The sequence below is a fragment of the Sander vitreus genome, chromosome 2, assembly GCF_031162955.1.
Source record: "Sander vitreus isolate 19-12246 chromosome 2, sanVit1, whole genome shotgun sequence".
Taxonomy (NCBI): Eukaryota; Metazoa; Chordata; class Actinopteri; order Perciformes; family Percidae; genus Sander; species Sander vitreus.
The window spans coordinates 31,255,155-31,274,341 of NC_135856.1; the positions used below are offsets into that span (position 1 = coordinate 31,255,155).

General features: G+C 46.1%; 1 protein-coding gene across 3 annotated transcripts; it reads right to left on the reverse strand.

Moving 5' to 3' along the window:
• Positions 1-720: 720 nt before the first annotated feature.
• On the reverse strand, positions 721-18,644 carry LOC144527709 (axin-2-like). 3 transcript variants are annotated; one of them, XM_078265939.1, is made up of 11 exons: positions 18,393-18,644; positions 15,934-16,863; positions 13,260-13,400; positions 10,406-10,508; positions 7,896-8,036; positions 6,906-7,327; positions 6,647-6,796; positions 6,303-6,536; positions 6,024-6,116; positions 5,289-5,414; positions 721-2,650 (listed from the first exon to the last, which is right to left on the reverse strand). In XM_078265939.1, exons 2-11 carry the CDS (start codon positions 16,758-16,760, stop codon positions 2,524-2,526), a joined length of 2,364 nt encoding a protein of 787 aa, XP_078122065.1. In that variant the 5' UTR covers positions 16,761-16,863; positions 18,393-18,644; the 3' UTR covers positions 721-2,523. The 3 variants fall into 3 exon arrangements, with proteins under 3 accessions (XP_078122065.1, XP_078122057.1, XP_078122073.1); XM_078265931.1 differs by lacking the exon at positions 18,393-18,644 and adding an exon at positions 17,768-18,003; XM_078265947.1 differs by lacking the exons at positions 13,260-13,400; positions 18,393-18,644 and adding an exon at positions 17,768-18,003.
• Between the last annotated feature and the right edge of the window lie 543 nt (positions 18,645-19,187).

The following is a 19,187-nucleotide window of genomic DNA, read 5'->3' on the forward strand; positions in this document are numbered from 1 at the left end:
CTGAGTTTTCTCTCGCACGACTATATTGCCTCGGCTCCGTGCGGAGCTTAGCACCGCCCATGACGATTGTGATTGGTTTAAAGAAATGCCATTAAACCAGAGCACGTTTTCCTCCCATCCGGGAATGCTGTGTGGAGCAGCCAGACCCTCCTTCAGGGCGCTTTGAGGGAGGGTCTGGCAAAGCGCGCTGAAAGACTAGTAGGGTTGACTAATGGTGCTTCACAAAATATTTTCACAATAAGAGTTGTGATAAATAATCATCAGTAATGCGGATATAACAATAAAGTGGGTAAAGGCAAATAATAGAACAGCTAAAACAGTCTGATGAATTCAGAAAATAACATCACTTTACTGCAATGCAGCCTTTAAACCCAGGAAGACAACACTTTATTTTATATTAGGATATCCAAAATCCAAGACGACATCAAGTCTTATGTCACGATATCGGTATATTATTGATATATGGCCCAGCCCTACATTCATGTGTCCCAGACAAACTTCAGTTGTGTATGTCCCTTAAAGTGGACACTACACTTGAGTCCACTCTAACGGTTCAACAAATATAATATTTATTATGTATAATGTTCTCTCACTAACGCTGGGAGGTTTGCTGTGCAGTATGAACTGGCTGGGATATGAAAAAAAGATATCAGGATGACGTAAGAAAGTGCAGTGACATCGAGTAACACTCGTGAAAGAAGCAAATCCAGGCACGACAGCTTTCATTTGAAAAATATAAAACTTTAATAAAGGCTACATCTCTCAATAATTACAATAATTATAGGTCCATGTAAATCTTTAAATGAAACTCTTTATATAATGTATAATTTACAGTTTAGATAGAATGAAACAAAACAAAACAAAAAGATTGTGGTGTAAAAAAAACAAACAAAAAACAAAAACATGATTACAGGATATTATTAAAAGCATAAAAATATCTTTTCAACATAAAACCCTTCTGAAAACCAAGGGATATATATTAAAACCCTGAAACAGGGTAGCACATGGTATGGCATCCATGTAGGCACAGGTGCTGCTGTACTCATAAAACACCAGCGGTACTGTGTGTGTGTGTGTGTGTGTGTGTGTGTGCTCTATGTTTGCATCACGTGTCAGTATCCATACTTCAGAATGCATAATTACAATGTATACAGGAGCTCTGCTATATACGATGTTACTGTAACAACATTCAAAAGGTATATCGGAGCCATAATTCTTCAACGGTTCTTTTTCTTTTTCTGTATTGTTTTTTTTTTTTCGACACGCTAGCCGACTTTCCTTCGAGAAGTCGCTCTCAGTGACCCAAACTTCGTTCTTGTTAGCACAAGTTATTTTGGTGTGCGGGCTGTAAACGCTGCCATTATTAGATGGTACAGCTTGTGCTCCAGGTCTCCCTCTCTGTGTGTATCTGCACACTGTTTTGACTCCCCTTCATGCAATGCCTGCTTCACAAACAAAGGCACAACAAAAACAAAAAATAAAGTCTGTCGCCGGACTGAGACAAAAAGAGAGAGTGAGGGGGGGGGAGACCGAGGGAGAGGAAATACTAGTGTGACAAAACCTAACATTACAAACTATCAGCAGCATATAAGACTGGGATCGACCGTTAGGATAGAATAGAGGGAGTGCGCCTCGTTAGTTCGGATCAGACAGGGCTACAAGGCTATGGGAGGTGCTAGGCTAGAGTCACATCCTTTGTGTAAAAGGTTAAAAAAAAAAAAAACTGAAAGAAATACTAAACTATATCACCACAGTATTCTCCCAACATTCAAAGCAGCTTGCCCATTGGCTGGAAATAGGGAAAAGGGGGAGGGACACAGGTTTAAGAAGACTTAAGGAAGGGAGAACTGGGGGGGGGGGGAGTGGGTTGTTTTCTTCTCCTTTAATAAATACTTAATAAAAACTTTCAACTCATGACAAAAAGCATCTCTATATATAATACATGTATGTATACATATATGCATGTATGTATATGCACATGTACAGACGTTTTTTTTTCTTTTTTTCGTAACGACGTTAGGAGCGTAACGTTAAGAGCAGGTTGGTGGCGCTGTGTCTTCAGTGCCTGCGAGTCCGTCGCACTCGGGCCGTGAACGCACCGTCAGTCTCTCGTCACGTCACAAAACAAACAAAACAGTCCTCTACATCTTCAGTGGTTATATTCAAGGAGAGGCGGGTCGGGACCGGCCTCCAATCATCTTTCATCGTCCTTGTATTGGTCTCTCGTGTCATTCCCTTGTGTTTCTAAGGCTGATTGGTTGATAAAGTCAGGGAGGGGCGGCACCTCCTCTGGGTTTCGGCATACTTCATTGGCTCGTCTTTCCTTCAATCACTCCTCTTGTGCTGGATATATTAACTCTGTTTAGCTTAATATTAAGAAATAGAAGAGAAAAAAAAAAAAAAAAGGAGTCCAGAGTATTTTCTGTTAATTACAAAGAGTCTCTTGCTCAAGTTTTTTTAGGGACAGCTTAGCTTTTGGTTGGGTGGGGAAGGGCATTGGTTGGTTGGCAACAAAGTGGCTTTTTAGTCCATCCTCTCCACCTTGCCCAGGACCTTGCCCTCATACATGGGCAACACGCTGGCATCCTCCCACACCTCCTCAAACACGGCGCCGCACTCAAACTCATCACTGGCTTTCTTGAAGTAGTACCTGAGGGGGAGAAACAAAGAGAGAGGTCCGTGATTAGAACATGTTCCGCGTAGGTGTACGCGGGAAAAATTGGACACAAACGAAAGCTGACAGAGTGGCAGCGGGAGTGCATCTGATACATTTCATCGTGTTTTAAAACCGCTTTGAGGCAACCTACACGACTTCTTCCATATACATGCTCGCGCACAGCTCCCTTTAGTCCAAATCAAACACAAACACACACTCTGAGAGCCAGAAATGGATCCTGCTCAAAACAACTTAGTCATAGCCTTCAATGCCATCCCGGCACACTTCAAAGGCAAGAGCCTGACTCCACATCACACCGCTGCACAAACAGAGCTGAACCCTCCGTTTAAACACTCCCTGTGATAATTCAAGCTGCAAGAAACAGCCTGTTTGTGTGTGTGTGTGTGTGTGTGTGTGTGTGTGTGTGTGTGTGTGTGTGTGTGTGTGTTCATCCGTGTGTGCTTGTCTCCTCGTCCACTGCTGGCCACTCTACAGATATCTAGCTGTCCTGCAAGGTCTTATTAAAGTTGAAGGGTTAATTAGAGGCTGTCAAAAGCCCCCCTCCCCCCTCCTCTCTCTCATCGGCAGTGCCCCCCCCCTCTGTGTCTCCATGGCTTCTAATTGGGCTGGCTGTCAAATGAAGGGCCTTTCTGTCACACAGGTTGGCATTCCAGGTGCCTAGTCTGCCTGTGACTGCAAGAGCACACGCCGCCGCTTGCACATTAACGCGCACATGCCCTATGTTTCTCTCTTACACACACTTGCCATCACAGACACAGACACACTTCGGGCAGCTTTCCGATCGCCAGTGGAGAACAGAGAGGAGAGAAAAAAAATGGGGAGCAGGAAGGAAAGAAAGTGCTGGGAAGCGGAGTGCAGGCCTTCCCTGGCTCGGTGAGTGGGTGTGATAGGTTGGATGTGGGCAGAGCCTGAGGGGCTTTACCATGTGATGGGGGGGGGAGCAAGTGCTCAGACAGTCTCCTGGAGGTCACAGGTCACCTAGCTAGCCCACTCTTCTTCTTCTCTCAAGCAGAGATAACTCCCAGGGTTAGCTTGGTCCCAGTGACTGTGAAGTCTCCTGGAGCTCCTAATGATTTCTCCTCTCTACTTTCAACCCAGCAAAAGATCAGCGGGAGGGGATTTAATGATAAGCTTTGTAATGGAAAAATGCCTCATTTTGCCCATGCCTGCGTTCAGAATACCAAAAAAAAAAAAAAAGGGAGAAATAAAAAGCTGTTTCATGAGCAATCGCTCAGCTTAGAGTCATTCAAACAACACATGGAAGGACGGGGCGTACAAAAACGTACACATCCAGTTTTATTTGCCATGTTGATTGTAATTACACACAAACGGAGGAGGAGGAGGAGGAGGAGGAGGAGGAGGTTTGTGTTACCACAGCTGCAAGACGTTCCACTCAAGTGTGCAGCGATGAGACAGAGGGGGTGATGGCTTTGTTTAATGATATGGCATTTCAGCAAAGTCTTCCTCTGTTGTCTTAAGCTTTGCTGGGCAGGATTTAGCCTCCTCGTCGTCATTAGCAGAAACCAAATAAATCCGTTACCCATCTCAATTTAATTGGCTGGATTTATCTTCTTTCTTTTTTTTTTACGGAAGAAAATGCTACATTTTCACTCACAAATAGTTCAAAGTCATCACTTTGTATCAGAGAGTGAGACAGAGAGAGAGAGACAGAAGGAGTCTTTCTATTGGAACACGTTTTATGTGGCAGGATTTTTCTCTCTTCGCAACATCTGGCACCAATATCGTCTGGCAGAGCCGCGGCGTACTGTTCTCCACTGTACCGCTGCCATGTCCAAATTAACCAACTCCACACATTCTACTGCCATTGAAGCCAGACGCTTCATCCCCACCTCCCCCTTCTTATTCACTCGCTGAAGAGTTATGGGATAGCAGGGGTGCAATGACTTGTTTGCAGGCCTTCTCTCTTGCCTAACAAGCAGATGTGGCTGTAACTTGATGTTGATGTCATGGGGCATGCAGGCTTTGTGTCTTCTCAGTGGCATACAACCTACGCAGTACTGGAACTGTTACTTGACGAAGCAAGCATTTAAATGGCCTCAAACTGGTATTATACTTTAAATAATAAGTTCTTACATTGTTTTCGGAGCTCCCCCTTATCATCTGACATTCACAGGAGGTATTTTTTCTCTTTTTGTTGCTGTGTTAACCGCTCTCAGTCATTAACAGAAGAAGGTGCTTGCGGCATTTGATTTTAATGCCTGATGCAATAGTGTGGAGGAGGAATTTGAAGGCCTCGCAATGGTCTTTGTGCGCTAAATAAAATGGCCCAGTCTTCAAAGCCATATTTATTAAGGCTGCTTTACCATGGAAATCAGTACCAGATGTGGGGGAAAAAATATGCTCCAGAACCCCCCCTCTCCCCCTCTCTCTGTAAGCTCTGAATACAGTGGATCAGCCCAGTTTCTTTTCAACTCCAGTATTTCACACTCCCACTCAGCAGACAAGCATATACAAGTACAAAAACAAATGCCCGTACGTACGCACGCAGAGCCCTGCTACAGCGTCAACCCCATCCACACAATGTTTGAATCAACATCTATCCGAGCGTGTTGCTGTGATTTGTGCGCCGTTGTCAGGGCTTCATAATTACCGGTAGTTGCCTTTCTTGCTAAGCTGTTCCTTGAAGTGTCCCAGGGTGAGGCAGTGGGTCTTCATCATGCTGCGATAAGGAATCTCCTCTCCACAGAAGAAGTAGGTGACCACTAGCTCCTTAGACCTGAAAACGCAAAAACGAAAACGGGTTTTAAACAGCTGCGCTTGTACGAGAAGGAGTCAGATTGGCAAATGTAGACAAGGAATCTTTGGAGTATAATTAATTAAGGAAGCCAACAAACAGTTGGCTCACCCAAGGGGTCAACCAATTAAAACCAAAAGAAGCCTCACAGTCAGGTGGCTGTAGCTCAACATCAAACACCCAACCCATTCAACAACAAATGTAGTAAGGGGGCCGATACATTTGAGTTACCAGGGGCTACTTATTGCATCTTTGTTGGGTTCCAGTGGTGAGTGTGTGTGTGTTGGGAGACGGGTGGGTAGTGAGGATTGCGTATTAAAGCATGTTTAATCTTAAATGATTAAAAAAGCGAGAGAAGAGGAGTTCAAAGACATAGCTATGCTGACTCACAACATCTCTCTTTGAAGGGAAGAGTGAGAAAGTATGTGAGGAAGAGGGTGGGAGAGAGAGGGACCGCTTTAAAACAAAGTGCCTAAGTGTATGAGAAATTAAATCTGTTAAACTAGAAAGCAATTGCAGTTTAGCTTTAGAAACAAAGATAGGATTGCGCCATAGATTCAAAAGGAGCGCAGTAGAAGAAGAGCGCCGTACTCGTCTGTTTGGAGTCCAGGGCTGGCGCCGGTGGGGAAGGCAGCTGCTGGATGGCTCCTGTCTCTCTGAAGGCTGCCGGCTGCTGTTGAATGCCTGTTAAAAATCACAGAGATCAATGACAAATCAATAAACACATCATTACAAAGGAAAACCAATGGACACCGTTTACAATGTATTCTGATGGGGCCAGTGCAATGTGGAAGATGGGCAACATGTTGGCAGTTTTAGTTTTATGTGTAAAGCTAAATGTGTGTTTCGAGTGCGTCCACGTTTGCCTACTTTTGTTTTGGTGGCTTAGAGACCTCTTCTAGTCTGCGGCAGGCCTCCTCTAGCTGTGCCAGGGTGTTGGGCGGGGGCAGGGGTGGCATGGCCGGGTCCTGGATGAACGGGTGGCCTGGGTGGTGGCCACGGAGGTGAGCCCCACTGCCAATGCCGCCTCCACCCCAGGTGGAGTGAGTCCGACCGGGCAGAGTCTTGGAGTCAAGCGGGCTGGACTTCTTTAGGCCTTGAGTGCTGGTAGGTATATAAAAAAAAATGGCCAATATATTACACCAGTTGGGAACTCGAGACACTAGTGTTGTGTGGTACAAATGATGTTGTGGCCATTCCTGACCGACACTCACCTGTGTGGCTTGTGCTTGCCCTGCCTCTCGCTCTCTAGGATCCACTGCCAAACATTCTGAGAGCGGTCAGTGGCGTCTAGGGGAAGGCGTGGGGAAGACACGCCCTCATCGATGGCCTTGACTGGCCGCCTGGACAAAGTGCTGCAGCGACTGGAGGAAGAAGGAAAGGCAAGTTAGGACCAGAGAGAAAAATTGGAGAAATCTGAGGTACTAAGGGCTAATGCACAATGTTTCAGCACCGCTCAGAAGTTACACTCACGCAGGGGTGAAGTCGGAATAATTGGCGCCCCCTGGAGGGCAGAGGCACTGCACGCGCTGAGCCGCCTCGGCCTCAATCTGCTCCTTGGTCTTGGGCCCAGCGTGGTGATGGTGAATGTAGTGGTGGTGGATGTGCTTTGTGGACGGCCTGCCTGTCATCAGAACCTTGGCGGCCCCGGGGTACGCACCAAAGAAGGGCCCGTGGCCAGAGGACACCATGGCATCGGTCCGATCTGGGGAGCGGGAGCGCGGTGAGTGCCGAACCACACCTGGTGACTGGCAGCCAGGCGTCTTCAGGACACGGGATAGGTGCTCGTCCAGGATAGCCTGGGGGTCTTCCTCGCATTGGCTGCCAGACGGGAGCAGAGGTTGATGGAGGGAGGCGCTGCTGGTCAGGTCACTGCTCTCCTCCCTTTCCTCCTCCTGGACAGGCAAAGAAAAGCAATGAAGGCAATTGACAAAACACGTACACACAGTCACATGTGGGAAAGGCAGCAAGTGGAGGAATTTATGTCTCAACTTACACCAACTTCTATCTACCGAACTCTGAAGTCAGTGAGAGCAAACGCCTGGATAACTTGATTCGAGTTTCCTTTTTGCCGCACAGTTATCTTCGCTAACAGGCTTCGGGTGTGCTTCATCTATAATGCAGAGTGTGCCTGTGCTTCACAAAGAGACTGGCACTACACATACTCGGCAAACGTGCCACTGGAGAGTTACTAAGTGCTAACTATTTGAAGGAGCTTCAAGTGTGTCTAGAAACATAAGTTTGAAAGTTCCTGCAGATGAAGTAGTGGAGAACAGAGTAGCTAAAACCAAGACAGACTTTCAAATCCCTTGGTCTCGCCCCTGTTCTTCGACATGCTAAAGCGGCCACAACGGCTTTTGTTGCACAATATGGAACCATCGTCCCGAGTTAACTCGGATGCAAGTGAGAATTTCTAAGTGGCAGCCATGCTTAATGTGGGTGGAGGTGTCCCGACATCCGTACCTCCTGGATCTGCTGCAGCCTCTCCTCCAATGAGCTCATGGTGTCCTGCTCTCGCTTCAGCTTCTCCAGTCGGGATATGAGCTGGGCAGCAAAGGCTGAGGGCTCAACAGGGGTCATTTCCTTAGGCAGCCGGTGTGTCCTCTGCAGGGTAAACAACACAGGGGGGAAGGACACTTTAGTGTGTGTGTTTGTGTGAGTGTAACTAAGTAGTGTTTTTGACAGATGCAATATGTTGCAGTAATCCACTGTCCTATCTTGTTCCAAAAAGCCTGCTACTATTCCAAAAGGCCTAATCCAGTTGCCCTTGCCCTCGAGCTAACCTGAACCTTCTCCGCCGCCCGTCCCTCCCCAGATCTTCTCATGCCCAGTGCCCTTGGCAGTGCCAGGCTGCTGGGTGAGGGGGGAGAGAAGGGGGTAGCGATGGCGGGGTAGCAGTTGGTCTCGCTCGGAGGGGAGGCCCCCTGCCTGCACCCTCTGTAGCCCTACCAAGCCATCAGCTAGGCAGCCTCTGAAGTCAGCACACTTCAAAGGGCCCTTGTCAAACATCAAACGCACACTAGGGGTGGGAGGGACACGCAGCTTTAAATCTCCGAATAAAAGCCAGATATCGACAGAGAAGAGAGAGTGAGGAGAGTAGAGGGGAAGAAAAAAAGGGAGAGGGGGACAAAATTAACAGCATGCAAAAAGAGGAAGGGGATTGAGATGTGCGTTAGTGAAGTGGCAATGGTGGCAGAGAGAGAGAGAGAGAGAGAGAGAGCGAGACAAAGAAGGAGGGAAAAGAGGGAGGGAGAGGATAGAGGAGTCAAATACTGGGAAGATCTGAGGGGAAGTAGTCATTTATTTTCCGGCTGCATGCAGGGCAGCTCAGAGGTACTCTAGTCACATTATCCTCCTTTTTCTTTAACTATATGCACCGGCTTCTCTCTCTCTCCCCCTTTATTATTATTATTAATTTTTTTTCTTCACTTTTTTGTTATTTGGCACACTGGCTTTCTTGATTTTGACTCTTTTTTGTTGTTGTTCCTCTCATCTCTTTGTAGACACGATGAAGGGAAGAAGAAGAAAGGCAAGCAGAGCTGCTGGCAAAGGAGCGCCAGCCCTGCACGGGGCCCCCGCTGCCTGGGGCTGGTGCATCATGGGAGACAGAGCCATCTCCAAATCAGGAGGGAGACATTAAAGGAGTGCAAGTGGGAAAGGAAAAGAGAGAGAGAGAGAGAGAGAGAGAGAGAGAGAGAGAGAGAGAGAGAGAGAAAGAGAGCGGAAGAGAGAAAAAAGGGCAGAACAGACAACACTTTCAATTGCATGCACACACCACACAACTCTTCCACATACACATACTTGTGTTTGGATGTGAAGACAAAAGAATTTCACATTTCTTTTCTTGCCTCAAACAGACCTGCCTCCCAACCTGGTGTTAATCTGTTCTAACCCAGTTCCCTATTATACCTTCCCACAACAACTCCAGCAGGTCAACAAAATCTTGAATTGAAAGCCCATATACCGTTTGACCCAAATACTAATGGGACCAGATATCAGGGTGGGAGTGGAATTGAACAGCGATGTAACGCCTGTCCATCTGCTGGGGTACTAACCTTTAGTTTTGGGAATCATTTAGCAAGCCAAGGAGTCACATCAGTGTTGAGTTCAATCATTACCATTAAGACCGTTGTCCTGTCTACTACCTATGCTGTAGCCACAGCCATCACTGACGCGTAAAACATATCAAGCTAGGGCTGGGCGAAATGGAGAAAATCAAATATCACGATATTTTTGACCAAATACCTCGATATCGATACCGCAACGATATTATAACGTTGACTATTGGTGCTTTCACAAAATATTGATGATGATTGAGATCTTTGATAAATAATCATCAGTAATGTGGATATAATGACTAAGTGGGTAAAGGCAAATAATAGAACAGTTACACCAGTCTGGTAAGTTCAGAAAATGACATCACTTTACTGTAATGCAGCCTTTAAAACCAGGAAAAGACAACACTTATGCCATATTACGATATCACGATATCCAAAATCTAAGAGGATATCTAGTCTCATATTACGATATCGATATAATATTGATATATTGCCCAGCTCTATATGAAGCTATGACCCGTTGTGACGTGCTACAGTTACTGAGACGGAATACAAAGATGGCAACGCAAGTTTATATTTACAGCCCGACAGAAGCTACTGGGAAAGAGGGGGAAATGGGGGGGGGGGGGGGGGGGGGGGGGCGAGAGAGAGCTTGAAAAGGCAAAAGAATAAGTGAAGTGGTATGCAAATCCTGCCTTTCATTTACCCTGACTTTTATATGAAAAAGAGCCGGGGAATGAATATATATTATTCTGTCACAACAGCTCTGAAAATAAATAAATAAATAAAATAAAGCACAACTCCTCAGGGGAATCAGGACCCAGTTGTCTGTCAGCGTGTAAAAGTTTGAGTTTAGCAGATTACAACAAAAAAAAAAGGAAACACCGAGACAGGAAGTAGAAGTTAAGGACTTACAGGAAAGTGGGGAAGAGTTATCTGGCCATTGATCTTGACACTGCGATGCATCTCTCGCTGGAGTTGCTTCTTAGTGCCCACCTTATATGGAGGGATCCCATCTCTGTAAAAAACAAAAACAAAGATATTACATTAAAAAAAAAAAAAGAGCCAAAGACCACTCAAATGACTTTTATTTCCAATTCATTTGGTCTAGTATAGCCAACTATGTAGTGGATGTTATTTTCCTTAATTTACTGCAACGCATCATGCCGGTCACAACACCTCCACACCAACTGTTGGTGCATTAGCGCCATTAGCCAATCTTTGAGGACAAAGGGCCCTTAGGAGGCAGTTCATTACTGAAGTGACCGACACAACACCACCCAGTAACCACCCACTGGGCACATTACAGCTAAATCAAAAGGCCAGGGAGCCCTTGAAGCCAAGGCAACAAAAACACACAACAAAACACACCAGGACAATGGTAAAGATATGCTAAACATCCCACTGTGGGCTTCAAAAGAAGAGCCCCACCGATAAGATTACATCAGTCCTTGTCAACTCTGACAGTGATTGTTTACAAAGCAAACGAATTAGCGCTGAACTCGGTGGCTGGTTGGAGACGGAAACTACAACAGCCTAGCAAGCGCTGCTTAAGTGCTGCTGGCGTTGTAGCTCTGACATATTAATATGAAAATAGAGACGTAGCTAGAAATACCAGTAGTCTCCGGACAATTAAGCATTTATTCTGGGAATCTTATTCTCCATTTTTCATTCTGTGTCTTCTATAGCTTTTCCAGTCAGCTGCCACTTAAGCTGGGCCAATTATCGTGGCCGTTTTGGCTGCTCAGAAGTGTCTGACCTAGCCCAAACGCTACTTTTTCTGCTGCCTCTTTGAAATCTCACACTCATGCACATATGCACCCGCTGCCATCTTCGTTTGGCAAGCGCTGTGCTGTGAGCCTCTGATCTCAGCAACATCAAAAGGCTGGTTTGTAAGATAAGGTAATGTTTGAAGTTGGTGCAGCAGCATTCCCCAGCGTCCAAGTAAATCCATAAATAAGATATAAGCAAAAAGAGAAAAAAAATCCCCCCCCCCCCAAATCCTCCTTTTCTTGTTCTTTATCTGGGGAAATGAGATTCAAATTTGCGGTGTGCCTTTTAACCACTGTAAAAGGACACACCAATCAAATTGTTCCCTCGAATGAGAGAGGAAGAAGCTGCGTTTTTTTATTCCAAACAGTTAGGGGTGCAGAGAGCCGGGGTCAAGGACAAGGAGAGTTCTCTGTGTCAGAGACCTCGGTGAGAACTATTCAAGGAGTATGACTTTGACGCAGTCGCACAACGAATCTATTACTTCTTCTTTATTCCCCTAAACAAGTTCTGCAAGTCACATTTCAGAGTGACGTTGCCAAGAAGAATCAGATAATGGAGCCAAGCTGCCGATATCACCCGTTGTTGCAGCAAGCTTCTTGTAAGTCGGGCCTACTACCGAAATCAATGCTTCACTATAACTGTACCCTTGAGACTACAAGCCATCATCCCTCAAGGCGCAGGAAGAAAAACAGGAAACTCTTCAAAAGTCAAACTCAACAGCCCAGAGGAACTTGTGCGCTAACGAGAACCTCAAACTTATTCGGCAAAAACATCATTCCCGCACAAAGCCTGCAACTTCCCTATCACTAAGTTTTGTTTTTATCAATCCAAACTGTCTGCCCCCCCCCCAGCTAACCATGTGGAGGCTTTGTCCAGGTTGGGGAAGAGAAAACAGCCGTGGACTCTTTCATGGTTTCATGGGCCCTTACTTTATGGGGATCTCCTATTCAGTTGTGCAAGTCATTTTCAAAGCAGCCAGCCACCCTCTTATCCCCCTAAGCTCCCCTCACCTAACAATAGGCTGAAAGCGATTCAGTTAAGCCCTTTATACTCCATGCACTTTATTTTCTCACTCCCTTGCACTTCGAGCCTAACCACTACTGCTATTGGCTCTGGAGGGTGGAGGAGAGAAGCTGTGGAAGGTTGGTTGGGTGAGGCGGGGGTTTTGGGGGGGGTGCCCTAGTCTGGCCAGGGGGGAGTTCCTCATGCCGTGTCCCAAGGTTTAGAAATGAGTAACCCCTGTGAAAGCCTCACAGACACATGATCTCAGCACGCCGCAGAGGCCAGTGGCAGGAAACCGACCCACCATGTGAGTAAGCCTCCTTTCATTTGGTGCCAACATTTTTCAATGAGTTTGTCTTGAGGCCCGAATGGCCATTTCCCTCCCCCTCTCCTCCAGCTCTTCAAAGGGAAAAAGCGATTAGATAATATGAAAAAAAAACAAGTCTGTTGTGGCAGAAGGGTGGGTGGGATGGATACATTTCAACTTCGAGGAAAATGAGGCAACGCCCCCACCCACATCAAGACGTTCTCATTTCTTTTCTTTTTCTTTTTTTTTCACCCTTCTCTCCAGCCTGCAACGCATCAGAATAAACTTCAAAAGGTCCTCAGACATAATGACTTTCCCAGAGTTATCTCCCTGGAGGCCACAGTAACAACTACACATTAATAGAATTACCTGGAGTCAATCACAGAGGATAATTAAAATACATTAGGGCCATTATTTAGCAACAGTGCAGTCCCCTGGCTTCAAGAAGCGCTGAGTCTGTTGGAATACCACGCCAAAATATTTTTCTTCACACCCCAAGACTTTTTTTCCTGGAAAGGTGTCGACTGAACCCTGATCCAGGCACGTTTTAGATACTATGGAAACAATACAAATTCAGAGCTTTGGCCAGGATCAACTTGAATGGAAATAAGCTTGCCACATTATCTGGGTTGAAATGACACTGACCAATCAACTTTTTGGATTTCAATAAACACTAAAACCACTTACACACTACTGTCCGTCATGGACATGGAATCATCTGTCGTAGCGTCACTGGAGATCTCGCTGTCATTGGCACTGGTGGCAGGGGCAAAAATGTAGCCGGAGTTGACAAAGTAGGGGCTGGCGGGGTCTCCTCGCCGGTGGGACCTGCGAAAGACCCAGGAAACAATTTGCCGCGTTTTAATGTGATGTCCCTCTAGGTCGTGATGTGAAGTGAAGACAGTGAAGAGATGTGACAGCTGGGTAAAGCCTACATGCTCTGTATTTCCTTTTGCTATTCATTCCATCACATTTGAAAAGCAAATGTGACAGCTTGCAGTTTGTTTAGTTGACATTTCCTTTAGGTGTCTGTAATTAGAGTCACTTTCATGAGCATTTGGGGCCAGAGGAATGTGACAACAATATCAGAGATGGAGAAGTGGGCTCTCTTTCATGTCCCTCCTTCCTAACATACAGGGGTTGTGTGTTTTGGGGATTGAAGGGTGATGGTTGGAGTGGGAGAAGTGAGCAGCCCTTCTGTGTGTGAATGAACAACAGCGTTTCCATTCTTTTTCTCTCTTGTGCTATCTCCACACCCTTTTGTTTGGGCCAGGGCCTGATACTCCTGCACTTTTCCACTCTGAAACTCATCTCTCTCTTTCCTTGGAGTGTTTTCTCCTCCATGCTCTCCCACTCCTATCTCTCTCTCTCTCTCTCTCTCTCTCTCTCTCTCTCTCTCTCTATCATCCAGTCTGTGGCCCCTCCTTTACCCATTCACCCCTGCTTTCCTTTCTAAAGTCTCTCTTTCTGTCTCTCTCTCCTGCTGTGTTGCATTCCTGTTTCAGTAGTGAAGGGGGTGGACAAGGAAGAGGGAGGGAAGAAGAGGAAGGGGGAACTTGAGCTTTAAAGCGGGAGGGAGAGAGGAAAAGGGGGAAGGAGGGCCCCTTTCTTTATGAGAATGCCTTCTGCCGGGAGTGCTGAGAGGAGAACCCCAGCATGACTAAAGCCGTAGGCCCCAAGCACAAACCTGACCTTTGGAAGGTCCACGCAAAGAGTCAGGTATTTAGCACAGCTGGGCTCTCTGCACCCCCCGCTCTCTTTCTCCATCTCTTTTCTTTCTTTCATGATCCCCCCCCGCCCCTTCCTGTCTTTCCCCCTTCCCCTACTCTTGTCTCTCCCTTTCTCTCTCCCAAGCATGCTTAGTCTCTGTCAGACAGATTTTTGTTTTCAAAAAGGAGAGATAAAAGTGTTGGATAGAAAAGAAAGAGGAAGGAAAACACTGAGACACACACACACACACACACACACACACACACACACAATATATGGCAAAGTGGGATTGGTGGTTGAAGCTGCGGAACTGAGCTGAGGATGTTTTGTTGTTTGTCTATCACTTTCGAGTTGAGTATTGGGAGGTTTCTCAAAAAGGAGGGGGAAAAAAAGAAATTTGTGCAGTGGCTAAATTAGTTCCACATGTTTGAGATGGAAATTGGTTGACCTAAAGAGATGGTGAGGGGCAGGGGAGAGGGGGAGAGAGTGGGTGACAGAGGGGGCTCTCTCCCTCCCGATTTTCTTTCAGTGAAAAACAAGAATGCGAGGGGATCACACCAGGAAACCAGGAGATGCCCACATGTCAACAAACCTTGTGCTTAGTGGTTCCTAACTCAACATGGGCCCTTTCAAGCAAATGAGTAACTGTGCTGTGATGTTATCTGACATCTTTTCTCATGAAGGATCAAATACTCAAGGGAGTGTTTACGTTGAGTTATTAGAATCTTTACACTGTTGTTAAAAATCGTGTCTCACTAAATGTTTAGTTACCTTGAGAAGGAGCGTATGGATTGTCTAAAAAGTGGACTTTTCTACGCAAGTATCAAGACATTGTCCAACCTTCAAGTAACAATTGGGTCCAGATGTGAGGACAAAGTAGTCGAGTAAAAAAAAACTTTTTTAAGTGCCCTTTGATGCAGGCTCAAGCATGAAATCCACAAAATGTTCCTGGCTTGAAAAGATTTCAGCTGTTGGACAACGTGTGGGACGAGCTCTTAAGGTAAAAGCCTTCCACAAACAGCTCGGCTTTCATCTCTGACCAAGAGAACAATATCTCCGTTTGGCATACGACTGGCTGCTAAAGTTCTCTTAACTCTGTATTGGCATTTCTCTGGGTTAGGGGGATTTGGTGGCCGTGGTTTATACATTAACTGTCTATATGGCTTAGGGGTAGAACAAAAGAATAAATACAGCATGACTTTTACAATAGCATCATACTGTCATGTAGCTGTAACAGACATGAGGGCTTGGTGTCTGAATTTGTGCCTGAACCCGGAGGAACGGTTTCAAAGCACAGGAAATGTGGGCAAGCCAGCAGAGGGCTGCCTGCAAGACACCATTTACTTAAAAGGAAGGCTCAGATCCATTGATGTTTTGTACCCACCCCGTCCCTCCACCCCTCCAAGCCCTTGACTAACTGGAAGGCAGGAGGGCACAAATATACAGGCATGTTCCTCTGAGACTATTCAATCTCTCTTTGGCATTTGTGAAATAACTGCCACATATTCACTGTAGTTTAACTAATGAAGAAATAGTGATCGCAAGCAAAGTAAGCAATACCAATAACATGCAAATCACAACACAAAATCACTAAGCAGCACTGAGATGTCATAACAATGCCATGCATGCTCCAGGTGAGCGCTGCTCTTACCTGCAACTATTCTCCAGCACTTCAGCGGCTGTCCGGATGGTAGCAGTAGCCCTCAGGGTTTTCGCAGACAGTCCAACCACAGACCCTAACGTTTTTGCCTTCAGGTCATTACAACTCCACTCCTCTTCCTCCATTAGAGGAGGAAGGTATCCGCACATTAGCTTGAGGCTGCCGAGACCGCCGTGGTTCATGTACGCCGCGTTTTCGCAGCCTGTGCGCACGTATTCGAGGTATATGTCAGAGGTCAAAAACATCTGGTATGCATTCTCTTCCATGTTGGACTGAATTTCCGTCTGTGCCTGGTCAAACATGGCAGAGTCTATTTGTTGTTTCTTAATACTATCCCTTATGAAGGTCTTGGTGGCGGGTTTCAGCTGCTTGGCGACAATGCTGTTGTTCTCGATGTACCGCTTGAAAATAACTTTGGCAACTCGCAACGTTTTGGTATCCTTTAAGTCCATTTGCCTGAAGCCGTTGCAGGCGAACCAAAAGTCCAAAGTGTCCACGCAATTCTCCCGCTCCAAAAAGGTCCTAAAGAGGTGAGCGCCGTCTTGGTCGCCCAGGAGAAAATGCAGAGACTTTGTCCACCGGACTAAGGGCGAATCCGGGGACGCGCTGCCCTCTGGCTCCCCGAGTCCATCCTCGTTCCTCCGCGGTGTGGAGCCGGGAGGCGCGACGGGCGTATCTTTAACCTTGCTCTGTGCTCTCATTTTGGCAGATCTGCTGGGGTTGAAGCATGGCGCCTCTCCCTCCTCCCCCGGTACCGGAGGACGAGGAGCATCTTCTCGGAAGCTACTGCTGATGTGCTCCGTAAGCGCCCTGCTCATGGCTCCAGCTCCGGTTGCAGTGTGAGAGTGCCTCCGCTGAGCTCCAGCCTAATCCTCCTCACTCTCTAAAAGCAGCGGGGGAGCTTCTCAGCTCCTCTTCACTCTGAAACACAAAGTATTGATCTAATCAAAGCCAGATCCTGCTGAACTTCAAAGAAAGACATCAAGTAAACAGTCCCTTTCAAAAACCCTCGCCGGGTTCACAGAGAAAGGAAATATGAAAGGCTCTTTTCGTTTCATTTATCTATTTATAATCTAAATGAGAGATCAACTGCAGCCTGCATTCTCAACGTGCATTGATCTGTCACATCAAAACACATTTTACAAGAGTAATCATCTCACACAGCCTCGCTCTTCGCCAAAACCGTATTCTCACAACTGTGGCTTACATGTGTTTCCCTAACGAGTCCATGTCACAGGCTTCAACTCCAATTAATTTCCAATCTGTTTCGGACGACAGTACTGTACCCCTGTCTGCACCACACGCACACACAAACTCGTTTCCACTCGGAGCCCACACTTGTCCTCACTCACCCAGAATGTTACAGACGAGTGGGAATGCATCTGATCTGCTCCACAATGACCTTACAAACGTTGTAATGTACGAGGGGTAAAATGCCCCGCGGGAAAAGCCTGTCGCTCATGCGTAAATGTAAGCGATCAATCGCCTCAATATCTGCCCAAGAAGGCTATTACAGGACATTATTAAAGCCATAGCCCGTGTAACGTGTCTTAACTACCAACACGACAGAAAGGCTCGATCTATTTGGAGTAAAACCTCATTCAGAGGCTGAATAATTGTACTCGGAGCCTCAGCGCCAGATCTAAAGAGACTTTTACCTTAAACGATACGCAGCTAAAACGACATAAACTGTGTGCTTGGCTTGTTACAAATGCTACATAATAATTCATCCAGTCTCTCAACAGGCAGTGTAACTCTACAGCATAATATAACCAATTCTAAAATCCAATGGATGAAGGCTGAATAAACGCGTAAAGGCACATACCATCGCAGAGCAGATCCAATCAGAGTAAAAAAAATAAAAAAAAAAAACGTTAAAAAGTTGAAATATTAGGCTTCTCCATTTGTAGTAAAGCCTAACACAGTCCAAAACTCTCCAAGCAGTAATCCAGCACACAAAAAAAGCGACGACGGACTATTTAAAGCCTGTGCCGTGGCACATGTGTCCTATCTCTCTGCAAAACAAGCGCTGTATAGTTGGATGTACCCTGTCCCGTTCAACAACTGACCTCAGAGTAGGCAGGCTCAGTCCCTATGTAGATCACTGGGGGTGTCAAAATCTGGAGGAGGTAAAAGAGGAGGTGGATGGGGGGGGGAGGCTCCGATTGAAGAATACATCCCACTTTTTTTCCCAGCTAAAAGACGCACCACCCGACAAATACACACACACACACACGCACGCACGCACACGCACACACACACACACACACACACACACACACACACACACACACACACACACACACACACATAAGCTTCTTATCTATCTCACCGTATTTCTCGCCCACAAACAAGAAACATAGCCCGCATTTCTCAACTTCAAAGCTCAGCAGCAGCACATCAAAGCGGCCAAGAGAGGGGGCCTGTGGAACAGCTTTCCTACAACTTACCATCCATGTACCCGAGCAGCCTCCCTTTTTGAAAACGTGAAAGTATAAAGTAGTCCAACAACAGCCTGTGTGTGCAACCGCTTCGGCGTAGTTCTCTGTCCTGTAATGTCCTATCACATTGGACAATTTTAAATGCAGCTGCGAATAAAAGATAGACGCGTTTTGCTCTCGACTTTTCTCCCCAGGTAGTGTTTCAAGAAGTCATGACAGGCGGCAGAAATCCTCCGGGATGTTTCTAAACCAACTGGGCTGAAGGTTTAACTGTGGACTTCAAAGGAACGAACCGCTGGCCTGGTCCCGGAAGATTTATAAAAATCGTCTGATTTTCGCAGCGACCAATGGGAAAAAAAAAATAAAAATAAAATCAACTAGAATAAAGATAAAGGAATAGAAACGGCTACAAATGACAGCATATTTTCCGTTCAACGGTTTCTCGGGATCAAACCCCATACATTTAGATGTTCATAAACGTTTAATAAACTTTTCTAGACAGGGAAAGGATTTACATGTATGCCAGGACCTTATCAAAGACAGGCAATCCAGAGCCAACTCCCCGAGGCTCTGGAGCGTCAGAAGTAAGTGATCTTCCGCGCCAATAGCATTATGCTTACGGTCCGTCTGTTACTACACAAAGTTTCAACAGAAACACAAAGCAAACAAAAGCGATACTTTCGTTGCTTGTGGCCTCTTCAAGTGACAGGAGGGAGTTTAGTTCGTTTACCTAGCTAAGGAGAAGCCATTATGATAGGGTGTAGCCTACAATACTTACAGTTCTTTGTGGTATGTGGCCTGTTA